This window comes from Caretta caretta, chromosome 2 (assembly GCF_965140235.1).
Source record: "Caretta caretta isolate rCarCar2 chromosome 2, rCarCar1.hap1, whole genome shotgun sequence".
NCBI classification, from domain to species: domain Eukaryota; kingdom Metazoa; phylum Chordata; order Testudines; family Cheloniidae; genus Caretta; species Caretta caretta.
The window spans coordinates 72569006-72582780 of NC_134207.1; the positions used below are offsets into that span (position 1 = coordinate 72569006).

The following is a 13775-nucleotide window of genomic DNA, read 5'->3' on the forward strand; positions in this document are numbered from 1 at the left end:
AGTATAGGTGGAGAAAGTAGTGACATCCAACATTAAGGTTGCCTGATGCTTTCCTTTATAAGACCCTATTTTCAGTTGCTTATAACTTTGCCAGTCTTTAACTGTTTGAGCTGATATTTTCCATGAAAGGTATCTGCTTCAGGCTGGAATGTTCTTATTAAGTGTCAGCTAAAACAGTTTATCCAATTCTGAGAACGAGGTTACAAAAACTATGTTGTTTTGCCCATACTAAAGAACTTTGTACAACTGTGTTGTTGACAAGCTCTCGTTTCCATGCTTTGCAGCATGAACTTCAAATTCAGAGATGGTGGGTGGTGATGGTGGCACTGATGTCAGGGATGTGCCTTTTGCCATACCCATTAAAATCTGTCATAATTTTGTCACGTTAATTGCTTTTTCAAAATGAAAAGGAGTACTTGTGGCACCTTAGAGACTAACGAACTTCTTTGAGCATAAGCTTTCATGAGCTACAGTTCACTTCATCGGATGCATACATTTTCAAAATGGTAGTTCACACGCGATCAGTAGAGACTTGACAGCTAAATTCTCCAGAGAGTGCACACTGAGCATGCTCTTCACTCCCCATAGGGCAACTGAGTTTGCTCCATCGCAGGGTTGCAGTTGACAAGCAGAACTTTCCCTGCCATTACTCCTCCTGCCTTCTGGGGGCTGCTGTATAGCCAGGTACTGAGAATGAGGAGAATGTTTCTCCTGTTATCTCAGTGATCTCCTTGATGAACCCCAGATAACATGGAAAGAAGGATGAGGCAGTCTGTCTTGAATGTAAAGTGCTGGGGAATGGGGTTGGAGGTGAAGAGATGCAGGGCATGTGCTGGGGAAGAGAAGCAAGAGTTCAGCGTACATGGGAGTTAGCAGCAGGAGCCAGAAGGTTGGAGTAGGGATAGGGGCAGGAAGAGAAGGGGACAAATAACTGTGTGGGTCTGTCAGGGGGAATATAGGAGGGAGTAGAGGGAAAGGGGAGGATAGGAGATAACTAGGGTTAAGGGAGGAACTATGGAGAAAGGAAACATGGCAGACTAAGTAGGGAGAGCCCAGGGAAGTGACACAAGAGTCCATGAGGATAGCAGCAGGGGAAGGGACGAGAGCAGGAGCTGAGGAGGTAGGGAGAAGAGAGGCTGAGGCAGGCAGGAGCAGAAGTGAAGAGAACATTGCCCTACAGAACATGAAAATTAACTAAAGTAAACAAGGCTTTGGTCTCTGTTACTGGAGCTATCAATTAATACAGCCTCCTAGGGTTGGATCCTTAGCTTGTCTACATTGCTCTGGCAGCATAAAAACAGACTAAAGGCAGCTGAAGTGCCTACCTGAGAATTTTCTTTGCATCAGGGACTCTTTCAAATGTACACAACTTGTATAGCCAGCTCTTCATCCTTGCTTTTTCATCCCTCGGCATCAGAGCTGTGGCCAATGATTCCTCCCTGCCTGAATATCCCTTTGGCAGTATTCATAGGTGGTAGTATTTTAAGTAGCCTTGAAGCTGTTTAAAGTTATTTCTTGAGACCAAATTGGTCCACAGCAAGCTATGCTGATTGTCAAATAGTATGTGAAGAATCCAGTCTTATATCTATAGATTATATCTATCTGTCATGTATTTTTGTTTGCACTGGTGTGTCATGTTAGCTAAATGCACAGCTGTGTCCTGTATTTCTCCCTTTTCCTCATCATATCTATTTATATAATAAAAATATACTGAAGGAGTAAAATGAGTTATTTTTACCACCAAGAGTAATTATTCTGTGCTGAAAAAATTAAGGTCAGAGGCTGCTGTTCTAACTAGGAGTTTAATTTGAGTAAAGAATGCATCATTAGAGCACTCAAGATAAAAATGAAAAGAATCACATTTAGTGAGTCATGCACACAGGGATAGTTGGAAAGTGAGAGTTTGAAATATGACATGAGCCTTCTGTGCCTTCAGGTTGGAGCTGATTAGGAAGATAGTAAGGAAATAACTGCACTGATATGAATAATACCGTGCATAAACTCCAGCTGTTCACCATCCTGACACCTTGCCTGTGTGGACATAATCATCCTCTATTTCATTTCAGAGCTAATTTGCCATCAGACTACAACTACTGCTCCATGCCAAATAAAATAGCATTTTTACTGTAGGTCTCAAAATATCTGTGATTTGACACCCAGGAACTAGAGAGGAGGTGATCAGACTACGAAGGGATTTACTCTTGATTGAAAGTGAAGACTTCTATGGTGGTAAAAATTAACTTTAGGAAATAAAGGCAATTTTGACTGTCCTGGATATAATATTTTAATCTAATCTGCATAACCTGCCTAAAAGACTATACCACACTGGATTAAAAATTTTAAAAAATGGTCTACATAATAAAATGTTTAATTATGTAGTGCCTTTTATCTCAGAACCTCAAAGCATATTATATTTACACAGGCTAATATTTACAACACATTCCCTAAGGGCACCCACCATTTTAGCTGGATCCACATTGTAGGTCTGGGCTGAAAATATGGGCCTACCTCTATAGTGGTGCTGTAGCAACTCCTATCTTGGTCTAAGGCAGGGATCGGAGACCTTTGGCACACAGCCTGCCAGGGTAAGCCCTCTGGCGGGGCGGGACGGTTTGTTTACCTGCTGTGGCCGCAGGTTCAGCCGATCGCAGCTCCCACTGGCCACGGTTCACCGCTCCAGGCCAATGGGGGCTGCGGGAAGTGGCAGACTGCACATCCTTCGGTCTGCACTGCTTCCTGCAGCCACCATTGGCCTGGGACGGCGAACCACGGCCAGTGGGAGCTGCGATCGGCCGAACCTGCGGACGCGGCAGGTAAACAAACTGTTCCGTCCCTCCAGGGGGCTTATCCTAGTGGGCCGCGTGCCAAAGGTTGCTGATCCCTGGTCTAAGGGTTTCTCTTGGTCAATCCTGCTGCGTGTAAAGAAAGCCAGAATTGGCTGGTAGTTGGCAGAGCACTACACAGAAAAGACAGAGTCTGTTAAAATAAGTTTCTTCTTGCTTCCATCATTGAAAACATCCCATCCTACCTACTTCCATTCTTTGTCTTTCTCAGATTTTGAGACACTCTAAATGCTGCATCTTTATCTTGGACAAAACCACAAGTGCAAGGCAAACCTGCCTGAGTGTAGTAGTTGGGAAAGTCTAGACCTATGTTTGGGAAAATAATATTCACACATTTTAACACCAGAAGCAAACAGTAGATCATCTAGTCTGACTTCCTATATAGTACAGGTCATAGAATTTAATCCAGTCACTCCTATATTGGGTCCAATAACTTGTGTTTGAATAAACCATATTTTCCAGAAAGGCATCTGGTCTTAATCTGAAGACTTCAAGAGATGGAGAATCCAGTTAATCCCCTCACTTTTGAAAATGTGTATCTTATTTCTAATTGGAATCAGTCTTGCTTTTACTTCCAGCTATTGTTTCCCATTATGCTTTTCACTAAACAGCCCTTTGGTACCTGGTATTTTCTTCATAAGGTACGTATATATCATAATCAAGACACTTCTAGATCTTCTTTTTGATAAACTAAGCAGATTGAACAGTTACGTCTTTCACTGTATGGCTTTTTTTCCCCAGCCCTTGAATAATTTTTGGAGCCGCATATATTTATATTGACTTAATATCCTTTTAATGGGGCTCAATATTACTCTTCTACATATTTCATAATGAACAACTCATTCTAATTTAACTGGAATTTGTTTGATAAATGATGCAGTTTGGACCTACTATACAACATCTGTATTACATGGTAAAGTCTAATATGCCAAATTGAAATTCTTTAATATGAATAGTCTTTATAAAGTAATGCAGATTTTTTCAGGGTATTTAGAAGACTTAGCACAGAGTTCATATTTATTTTGATGTATATTATTGCCTTGATGAAATATTCACATCAGCTTTTGAAATAATTATTTTATTCTAAAAACTTGGAATTAGAATTAATGGGCCACATATTTTAATTGAAAGTCAATGGAAGCTGAATTTAATAGTCGTCTAACTTAATTAGGTATATTTTCTACACAGAAAAAAGAGGATTATAATAACTACATACCTCTTGGTATTATAAGGATTAGTTAGTTGAAGTTTATATAGTACTTTGAATATATTATTCAATATTCTCCTCTAATATTAAGTATTGTAATAGCGGTGTATATTTTGTAGGATCAGGTAGTTCATCCTCAACCACTTATACCACTCTATATGTTTGTATGTGATAAGGAAGAAACTAAACTTTCCCACATGAGGAAAATCAGTGTCCTGGCCTAAAAGAGAAACTTGTGGTGGATGTCTCTAATCACAACTAGTTTGCTGCTGCCTCATTAGAGCTGTAGTCAGAGTTGGGAAAAATGAGGGGAGAACTAAAGATGACCTGGGACAAGTCTTGAAACAGGTTCTCCCATTGTGTCATTGGTATGCCTTGGAATTATACCAAGGAGGGATATTTAGTGGGGAAAGTTGCCAGCATATATCAGGAGAAAAATGCTAGTATAGCACTCAAAGTTAAAAATTATGTATATGCCGGTGACCGAAGTTTTTTAGCCTAACACACTGAAAACATTTTTAAGGGATAACTCATTCTAAGAGAGACTTAGCTAGGTGAGTCTGATATGATCACTAAGATGTTGAATTGCCTGCTATAAAAATATCAGTCAAATAAGTTAAAGTGGGAGGCTTTAAATGTGCCTTTCCAAATACATGATTTTGGTAATACTGGCAAATAAATAAATCCTCAGCACTGGGGAGGAAAGACTGTCAGATTACTATCCATCTGTCAAATTACTATCCAAATGAATAAAGTTGGATTTTTGTCACAGCTGTCATGAGAGTCAAGACATTTACAGATTTTCAGAAGTTGTTCATTGCTTTTGAGATTTTGGGACTTTTGTGTGCAAATTAGTGGGAGGATGGATTTTACTTACAGCAAAACAAAATTCCTTAGGACTGCAAAGCTGCACCCTGAACTCCATGGTAATAGAAAACATGAGTTCAGAAACAACTGGTAGAGACGCAAGGAATCAAAGCACTGGGCTCTAGCAGTTCTAATTCCCAAAGCATAAAAGTTGTCCCATCCCTGAGATAAATGGAACATTTTCTATAATTTGGAAAGCCGTGTGAATAAAAGACAATTTGGCAATTCCAAAATACATCTGACATTTTAGCATATATATTCCATGATTTTCTCTCAGAAAACCTACAAGACAAACCTCCATTCCTTATCGATGTACAATTTGCTAGATGCATCAAGATTCCTGTTGGAAGAGTACTTAATAATCCTCCATCTCTATTGAGCAAAGCACCATGCATGTTCTTAACAGGAATGAACTTAAGCTTGTGCTTAAAGTTAAGCATGAGCAAGTGCTTTTAATGAATCATGGTTTAAAAGATTTTTGTTGTGCCTCCTCTGAAGAATAAAATAACCTGATTCAGATTCAACCTATTCTAAAAATAAGGTTTTTACATATTTACATAGGTTTACATATTTGTGTAAATCAGTGGTATTTATAGTTCTGCAGTACTTCCCTTTGTGGTGTTAAAACTGCTTTATAAACATAATTTGATTAAATCTCTCAACATTGCTGTAAGATTGGTTAAAATAGGCATAGTGCCACCTATGAGAAATCTGAAGGTCAAAGATATTAAATGGCCTGGAGAAAATAATAAAACAAGTCTGTGACAGTTAGGGAACTTTTTCCTAAAAATTGTCACGACTTTCAAAATCCATAGAATGTATTTAGAAAAATATGGTTGGTTTAAATATTTAGAGTGGCTATAAACATAATATTAACAACAACAGAGAAGGAACACAAGACAGATTAGGCAAAGACAAGGTTAAAGAACATTCAGATAAATTAAATGTATTAAAGTCAGCAGGGTCTAATGAAATTTGCCCTAGGGTACTTAAGGAACTAGCTGAAACAATCTCAGAAGCATTAGCAATTATTTTCAGGAACTCATTGAGGATAACCTAATTTCCTTCTTTTATAGGGTTACCAGCCTAGTGGATAGGAGGAAGTAGTAGACATAGAATCACAGAATCATAGAATTGTAGGAGTGGAAGGGACCTTGACAGGTCATCTAGTCTACTCCCCTGCACTTATGGCAGGACTAAGTATTATCTAGACCAGTGGTTCCTAAATTTCTTCGGCCGCTTGTGCAGGGAAAGCCCCTGGTGGGCCGGGCCGGTTTGTTTACCTGCTGCATCCGCAGGTTCGGCTGATCGCGGTTCCCAGTGGCCACAGTTTGCTGCTTCTGGCCAATGGGAGCTGCTGTACGTCCCTCGGCCCGCACCACTTCCAGCAGCTCCCATTGGCTTGGAGCAGCGAACCGCAGCCACTGGGAACCACAATCGGCCGAACCTGCGGACGCGGCAGGTAAACAAACTGGCCCGGCCCGCCAGGGGCTTTCCCTGCACAAGTGGTGGAACAAGTTTGGGAACCACTGATCTGGACCATCCCTGACAGGTCTTTGTCTAACCTGCTCTTAAAGACCTCCAATGATGGATATTCCACAACCTTCCTAGGCAATTTATCCCAGTGCTTAACTACCCTGTCAGTTAGGAAGTTTTTCCTAATGTCCAACCTAAACCACCCTTGCTGCAATTTAAGCCCATTGCTTCTTGTCCTATCCTCAGAGATTGAGAACTATTTTTCCCTCTTCCTTGTAACAACCTTTTATGTACTTAAAAACTGTTATCATGTCTCCTCTCAGTCTTTTCTTCTCCAGACTAAACAAGCCCATTTTTTTTAATCTTCCCTCATAGGTCATGTTTTCTAGGCCTTTAATCATTTTTGTTGCTCTTCTCTGGACTTTCTCCAGTTTGCCCACCTTTTTCCTGAAATGTGGCACACAGAACTGGAAAAAATACTCCAGATGAGGCCTACTCAGCATGGAGTACAGTGGAAGAATTACTTCTCATGTCTTGCTTACAACATTCCTGCTAATACATCTCAGAATGACGTTTGCTTTTTTTGGCAACAGTGTTACACTGTTCACTCATATTTAACTTGTGATCCAGTATGACCCACAGCTCCCTTTCTGCAGTACTGCTTCCTATGTAGTCATTTCCCATTTTGTGTATGTTCAACTGATTGTTCTTTCTTAAGTGGAGTACTTTGCATTTGTCCTTATTGAATTTCATCCTGTTTTCTTCAGACCATTTCTCCAGTTTGTCCAGATCATTTTGAATTTTGATCCTATCTTTCAAAGCACTTGCAACCCTCTGTAGTGGGGTGATCACCCGCTGTGGCCTTAAAGGAGAGGGCTGTGGCTTGGAGCAAGCAGTTCCCAGGCTGACTGTGGGAAACAGGCTCCGCTGTGGCCATGACCCAATCAGGGCTCAGCTGGCCCTTATAAAAGGGCAGTGGGCCAGGAGCAGAGAGAGTCTCCTCTAGCTGTGGAGGGAGATGGGCCTGGCTGCTGGGGAGTGTACCAGGGTACCTGAGGTGAAGCAGGTTTGGGGAAGGCCAGAGGAGCTGGGAGGCTCCAGACTGGAAAAGCCCCAGGCTGCAGGCCTGGCAGATGGCCTAAGACAGGGTACTAGGTTTGCAACAGGACAGCCCATGGGTAGGCAGAGACAGCAGGTCCAAACCCTCCTTGCCTGTGATGATTGGCTTATACCTTGCAGTCTGCTCCAGTGCGTGGGGGTTCAATGGTGATTGGCAGTAGCCAAAGACTGAGGTGAGGTGGGGATAGTGGGTGTGGGTTCCCCGGGGAGGGGAGACCCAGAGACTGTGGGGGTACTGCCAGGGGGCAGCACCCTGGGTAAAAGGGGCACCAGGGTCTGGGAGGGATACGGGGGGCCAGCGGCAAGTGGGACACTGGCCTGAAGAGGGCTTTCCGGAGGCTGGAATGGTTATTCCCTGGATGACCAGCAGGAGGTACTGCAGGCATGAGTCGCCACACCGTGACACCCTCCCAGCTTGGTATCATACACAAACTTTGTAAATGTACTCTCTGTGCCATTATCTCAATTACTGATCCAGATATTGAACAGATCTGGACCCAGAAATGATTCCTGCAGGACCCCATTCACTATGCCCTTTCAACTTGACTATGAACCACTGATGACTACTCTCTGGGAATGGTTTTCCAACCAGTTATGCACCCACCCTATAATAGCTCCATCTGGGTGCCACATTTTAGGAAAGATGTGAACAAATTGGAGATAGTCCAGAGGAGAGCAACAAACATGATAAAAAGTTTAGAAAACATGACCAATGAGGAAAGGTTAAAAAACTGAGCACATTTAGTCTTGAGAAAAGTAGAATGAGGAGGGATTTGATAACTCTTCAAATATGTTAAGGGCTATTTAAAGAGGATCACAGTCAATTGTTCTCCATGTTCACTGAAAGTAGTAGAAGTAGTGATTGGCTTAATCTGCAACAAGGGAGATTTAGTTTAGATATTAAGAAAAACTTTCTAACTATAAGGATAGTTAAACATTGGAATAGGTTACCAAGGGAGGTTGTGGAATCCTTGTCATGGAGGTTTTTAAGAATAGGTTAGACAAACATCTGTCAGGGATAGTCTAGGTATACTTTGGTCCCCCCTCAACACACAAGGGATGGATTAGATGACATCTTGAGGTCCCTGCCAGCCCTACATTTCTATGATTCTCTATACCAATATAAGGGCATAGGTGTATAGAAAGATAATGACACTGATTATTATATTTGATCATGATCTCTTTTCCCCCCTTTAATAGAGCACTGCTCTATGGAAACTTCCTTCTTCTCTCATCTTGCATCTTGTTCAAATCTTAGAATTCCTTTAGGTTTTCCCTTTACATGGTTTGTGCTGATTAACTTTCATGATCATTCCAATATATATCTAACTAACCCTCCATTTTGCAGTTCTTTATGGATATCAAGATGAAGGGACTCACCTCTCATATTAAATGAATGAAAAGGCCTACACCCCATTTCAATGTGTAAATTATGGAGTAGGTAAGATTTTTGTTTTCCATCCAAAGGGGGAAAAAATATGTTTGTGGAAATTTCTGCATATCATCCCATCAAATGACAAGGCTTGCTTCCCTATGGAAAGGTCCACAGCTTGCTCATAAACTTGACCAATCCCCAGGGATCTACAGAAGACCAGGGTAACTTTCCTTGGCTCCTGAGAAGAATAGTTGTGTTAGAACCCCCTGGGTTCAGCTGCTTCTGTAACCACAAGAAGGTGCAGGGTGGGGGAGTGGTCTGTGGTACAGGTAAGAGACTGTGGGGTTGGAGGGTTTTTTTTTTCTCATAGGCCATCCATTTCTCTCTTTGGTCCACCCAGTTTCCAACCCCTCTCTTGACACAGAAGCCAGATGACATGAAGAGGCCTTTGCAGTTTATGGAAGGATGGTATATAGTGCTGAGAGGGTGGCTGTCACAGAAGGAAGGAGATTTTTCTCTATGTTGAAAGCTAAGCAAAACAACTTAGGCTAAGGCATTGCATTCACATCTGACATTCCTGCCCCCTCACCCAAACTCATTCCTCAAGGAAAACAAATTCACAACAAAAGTACACAATGTACTAGGGAAGGAGTTTGGATGTGAGAATAGACAATGTAACTAAGTCATTTTTCTTAGCTGCATCTATTTCAGTTATATCCATGGAGTGTGTCTAGAAGCATGCACTGCTAAAATCAAGCAAGATTTATGATGCTGACAGAAATCCTGAATAACCTCCAATCTCTACAGAGACCCTCTGCGCCATTGGTAATGTGAAGCTGAAACTGCATATTTTTTAATGCTTTTATATTTAGACATAACAGAGGCAAAATCCATGGTACAGACTGCAGGACTGGGAAAAAGTGGATTAATGGAAGAGTAAGGTGATTTTTACTGTTATTTTTTCCCCCACAAATATTTCACCTAAAGAATCCACTCTGGCTCAGTTTCAGACTTCAATAGCTAGCCCAGGCTTGCAGATAACACAGAAATAATTAAATATTAATTAAGTAGTAAATATATACTGAAGATTTTCTCTCCCTCTTTTCTTCTCCACCACCCACCCACCCACCCATTTTATTTTAGCTCTAATTGTATTATTATGGAGTAGTTGAAAAAATCTTAGGCAATAACTGGGTAAGGCCATCAGCCCAAATTAAGTTTCCTTGGCATTGTTTCAGTGGCATAAAGAAAAGTTAAAAGTTGCCCTTAGAGAAACCCTCTCTCTTAGGGGAATCCTCTAGTGATACACAGCCAGTATGGCACATATTATACCATCTACTCCTTCCCCCTGCACATAGATGGTGTTGTCAGGCAGGCCGGGAAGTGACAGGGGTATGGCCAGATAAGCCTGCAGTCTGTTGCTCCTTAGCCAGCCAAATGATTCCTAAAGGACTGTTCCAGTTGGCATACATTAGAGTGGGTGCAGAGCTATTCTAACATGGGCAGAGAGCTGTTTTAAACCCCAGCCAGCCTCAGCAGCCAGGCAAGAAGAAAGGTGACTTAACAGGACTGAATTTTCTCTTTATGGAAGCCTAGCTTCTGCTATTCATGGGAGAGAAGGGGTGAAGAAATCTGTATCATTTGGAAAGATGTTCAAGGATGACCTCCTAGGTAACAGAGGAAGATAGGGGAAAAGGAGAGATGGTTAATGGGGAAAAGGATGAAAAGAGTAAGCAAGTGAGGGAGGGAGCAAGTTAGCAAAGAAGGGAATGGAGGAATAAGTTTAAAAATGCTAAAAGGATCTATGTAATATTTGTATTTGTTGTTTTTAATTAAACTTGTATAATAAATGTTTGGATGGGACATTGTCTTGGTACTGACTTCATGAGCACTATTTGTATGAGAAAAATTACTCATGTCCTTAACATTACTGCAAATATTTGCATTTGACAGAATTCTTGATACTTCCACCAAACTAACATTTTAATATAATGTAACTGGGAACTTTTTCTAACACAGTATTTACAAAGGTTGCTATTAAAAAGTCAACATTTCAGATAAGTTGCCACGCCATGGAAATATCACTATTGTTGTCCTATCACAGTGCTGACAAATGATAAATGACTTCTAATAGAGGCCATGTTAAAAAGTTGAGAAATGGTCAAATTCCCTTCCACATGTATCAGGGAGAAAAAAAAATAAGGGAAAGTATCGTTTCAAATGTATGGAAAGGAAACATTTCCATAATCTCTGTTTTGTTTTCTCCAATTTTTACATTGCATTTAAAAAAAATGAAAATTATTACACCCCTAGAGAATGTTCAATTTCTGTGATGTTTAAAACATAGAATGTCAATATATAATAAGCCTGAAATGACATTAAATATATAATATGCAATACTGTTACATGCAACATGTGATCCCCTTAAAACCTTGCCATTTGCAGAGATAACTGTTTAAACATTATTTAGTTGCTCATTCTATGTATTGAGAATACAGCAAATGGAGTAAATTATAGTAAAAGTGGTAAATGACAAGTTTTTAAGAACACCTATGTATACATTTTCAGAGCTCTATCCAGGCCACAGGTACATGGGTGCAACCTTCTGTGGCAGTCAATGAAAATTGCATTCATGTATCTGAGGGCAGAATCAATGCCAATTTTTGTAGTTGCTCAGTTTAAATTATTTATATTCGCTATATTGGTTGTGAAGTATAAAATGATTTGCCAATGTAAAATACATACTAGATCATAGTGAAAAAACACTTTCCCATGTGGACAGTAACCCAGTTAAACTCATTTTACATCCAATCCTGCAGCACTTTGGAGAAACTTTGCTCATCATGTACCCACTCATGTCAATAGGAGTTTCACCATTGACTCCAAAGGGAGAAGGTTCAAGCTCTTCTTGACAGCATGCTGTGCAATTTATCTAGCTATGATGTTTTCCCCCTTGCCTTTCAGCTGCCACCTCCATAACTTTTTTACATTTGCTCCTCATACCTTGAGAATTTTGCACATGATCTCATAAACTGAAAATGTTTTTTCAGCTCGTGTCCAATCCCACGTGGTGACCTTGGAAAAACCAAACAAAAATACAGTAAACAATGTATTTTTTTCTTATTGATACAGTTCATAGACCATTTCATCCTGTCCCAAAGATCTTCTTTCATTGATACACTGTGTATGCACAGAAGAGATACAGAACATTGCCTTAGAGAACTGTTACCAGCCATATTGACACATTTAGCCCTCAGGTAGGCAGTGCTGAGAAGGCACACTACCCCACAGGGAGCCCAAAGAGACACTGTCCCTCCCTGAGTGTCCTGAAGCACAGTGGGACTTTATTCAGGCAGTGTCATCCTTTACGGTGGTGCAACCAGCTTTTCTGTAGGATCAGTCTGTTGGCTGATAGAGAGTGGGGTGGGGCCAAGCCTCCATTTTCTTTTTGCTGCCTTTGGAGTGTTGTTGGCTGCTGCTGATGCAGTCCCTGAGCAGTCCCTGAGCTCTCCTAATAGACCTTTGCACAGGACTTGTAAAAAGGGAATTATTTTTGCGTTTCCCCTCACTGAGCAGACATGTAAAGGCCTGTTGCACACTGCCCCTATGTAGTGTTATTTTTATTATTTATATTGCGGTGAGGCCCCCCAATATACACAAGGACACTACTGTGCTAAGCGGTGTACAAACACCTAACAAAAGACAGTCCCCAAAGTTTTTACAATCCAGAATTTAAGATAAAGACGACAGATAACAGATGGAGAATCGTATTTGTGCTAACAAGTGTCTACTCTTGCACCCCTTCACACCTGAAGCTCTGAAAAATACTTCTGGCCTACCTAAAAGTTTATCCCAGGATATAAAACTTATTATTACAAGTATTAATTTTAAAATAATTGTATTACACAGAAACATTACAGATTATAATAAAGAGCCAATAAAATGATATAAGGGTTAATGAATAGGATTTAGAAAGGACAGAAAGAGACAGCTAACTTTATACAGTGTAGAGAAGAATCAAGAAAGATATGATCACACTCTACAAATACATTCAAGGAAACTGAGAGAAGGAAAGAAAGGAACTATTCATAGTCTCAGAAGACAGAGGAACAAGGAACAATGGTCTGAAAAGTTGAGGTTTTATATTTGAAAAAAAGTTCTTAACAGTAAAAGAAATTGGACAGTAGAACAGAACCCTATGAAAATGGTTGAGACATAATTGCTATTGATATTCAAGAACAGGACAAATGACAGAGCAAATGTATTTGGTCTCCAAGACTTGAAAATAAAAATATCCTTTAAAATGTCTGAGAGAACTTAACCCTTTACCTAAGTGAAAAAACAGGCATGCATGAGAGAGGTTTGTTAGATTGTTGAGGTGCTATTGTGGGAAGGCTTGGGTAATATAGCAATCCGGGACTTTATAAAGTGTTTGCCCACTTTTTATGTTGTATCATGCACAATTTGCTTAACTATTTTATAATGATTACTTCAAGATAACTATTAAAACACCAAGATGTTTGCTGGTATCATATAAATTTCTATTTTTCATCTGTTTTCTACATAAATGAGACCTGCTAAAGGATAACACCGTGTCTTTATGGTTAATTTGATTATGGAGTTGCATGACAAATGTGCTAATAGTACTAAATCTTGTTGAGCATATTGATTAAAATAATTGAAACTGACACAAGAGAAGCACTAGCCCAATCACTTTATTTTACTAAAATAAAATTCAGTAATGAAAAGATCAAAAAGATTAAAGTGTTATATTTGCTCTTTTAATAGAGTTCTAATTATCTGCAGTCCTGTACATTACATGGTTCCCGCTCCCCCCCCGTTTCTATTACAACAAACGATAAAAAGGATATTTAGATTCAATCATATA

The 13775-nt window shown here is 40.1% G+C and overlaps 1 protein-coding gene across 14 annotated transcripts in view; it reads right to left on the reverse strand.

Annotated features, from left to right (window-relative positions):
* SNTG1 (syntrophin gamma 1) overlaps positions 1-13775 on the reverse strand; it is a 525384-nt gene that overhangs the window by 64225 nt on the left and 447384 nt on the right. For 13 of the 14 annotated variants that reach the window (XM_075125232.1, XM_075125233.1, XM_075125238.1 and 10 more), the window contains one exon: positions 11891-11962. The exons of the other annotated variant lie outside the window; for it this stretch is intronic. In XM_075125232.1, coding sequence (XP_074981333.1) covers positions 11891-11962 — 72 coding nt within the window. The remainder of the gene's footprint in view (positions 1-11890; positions 11963-13775) is intronic. 14 annotated transcript variants of the gene reach the window in all.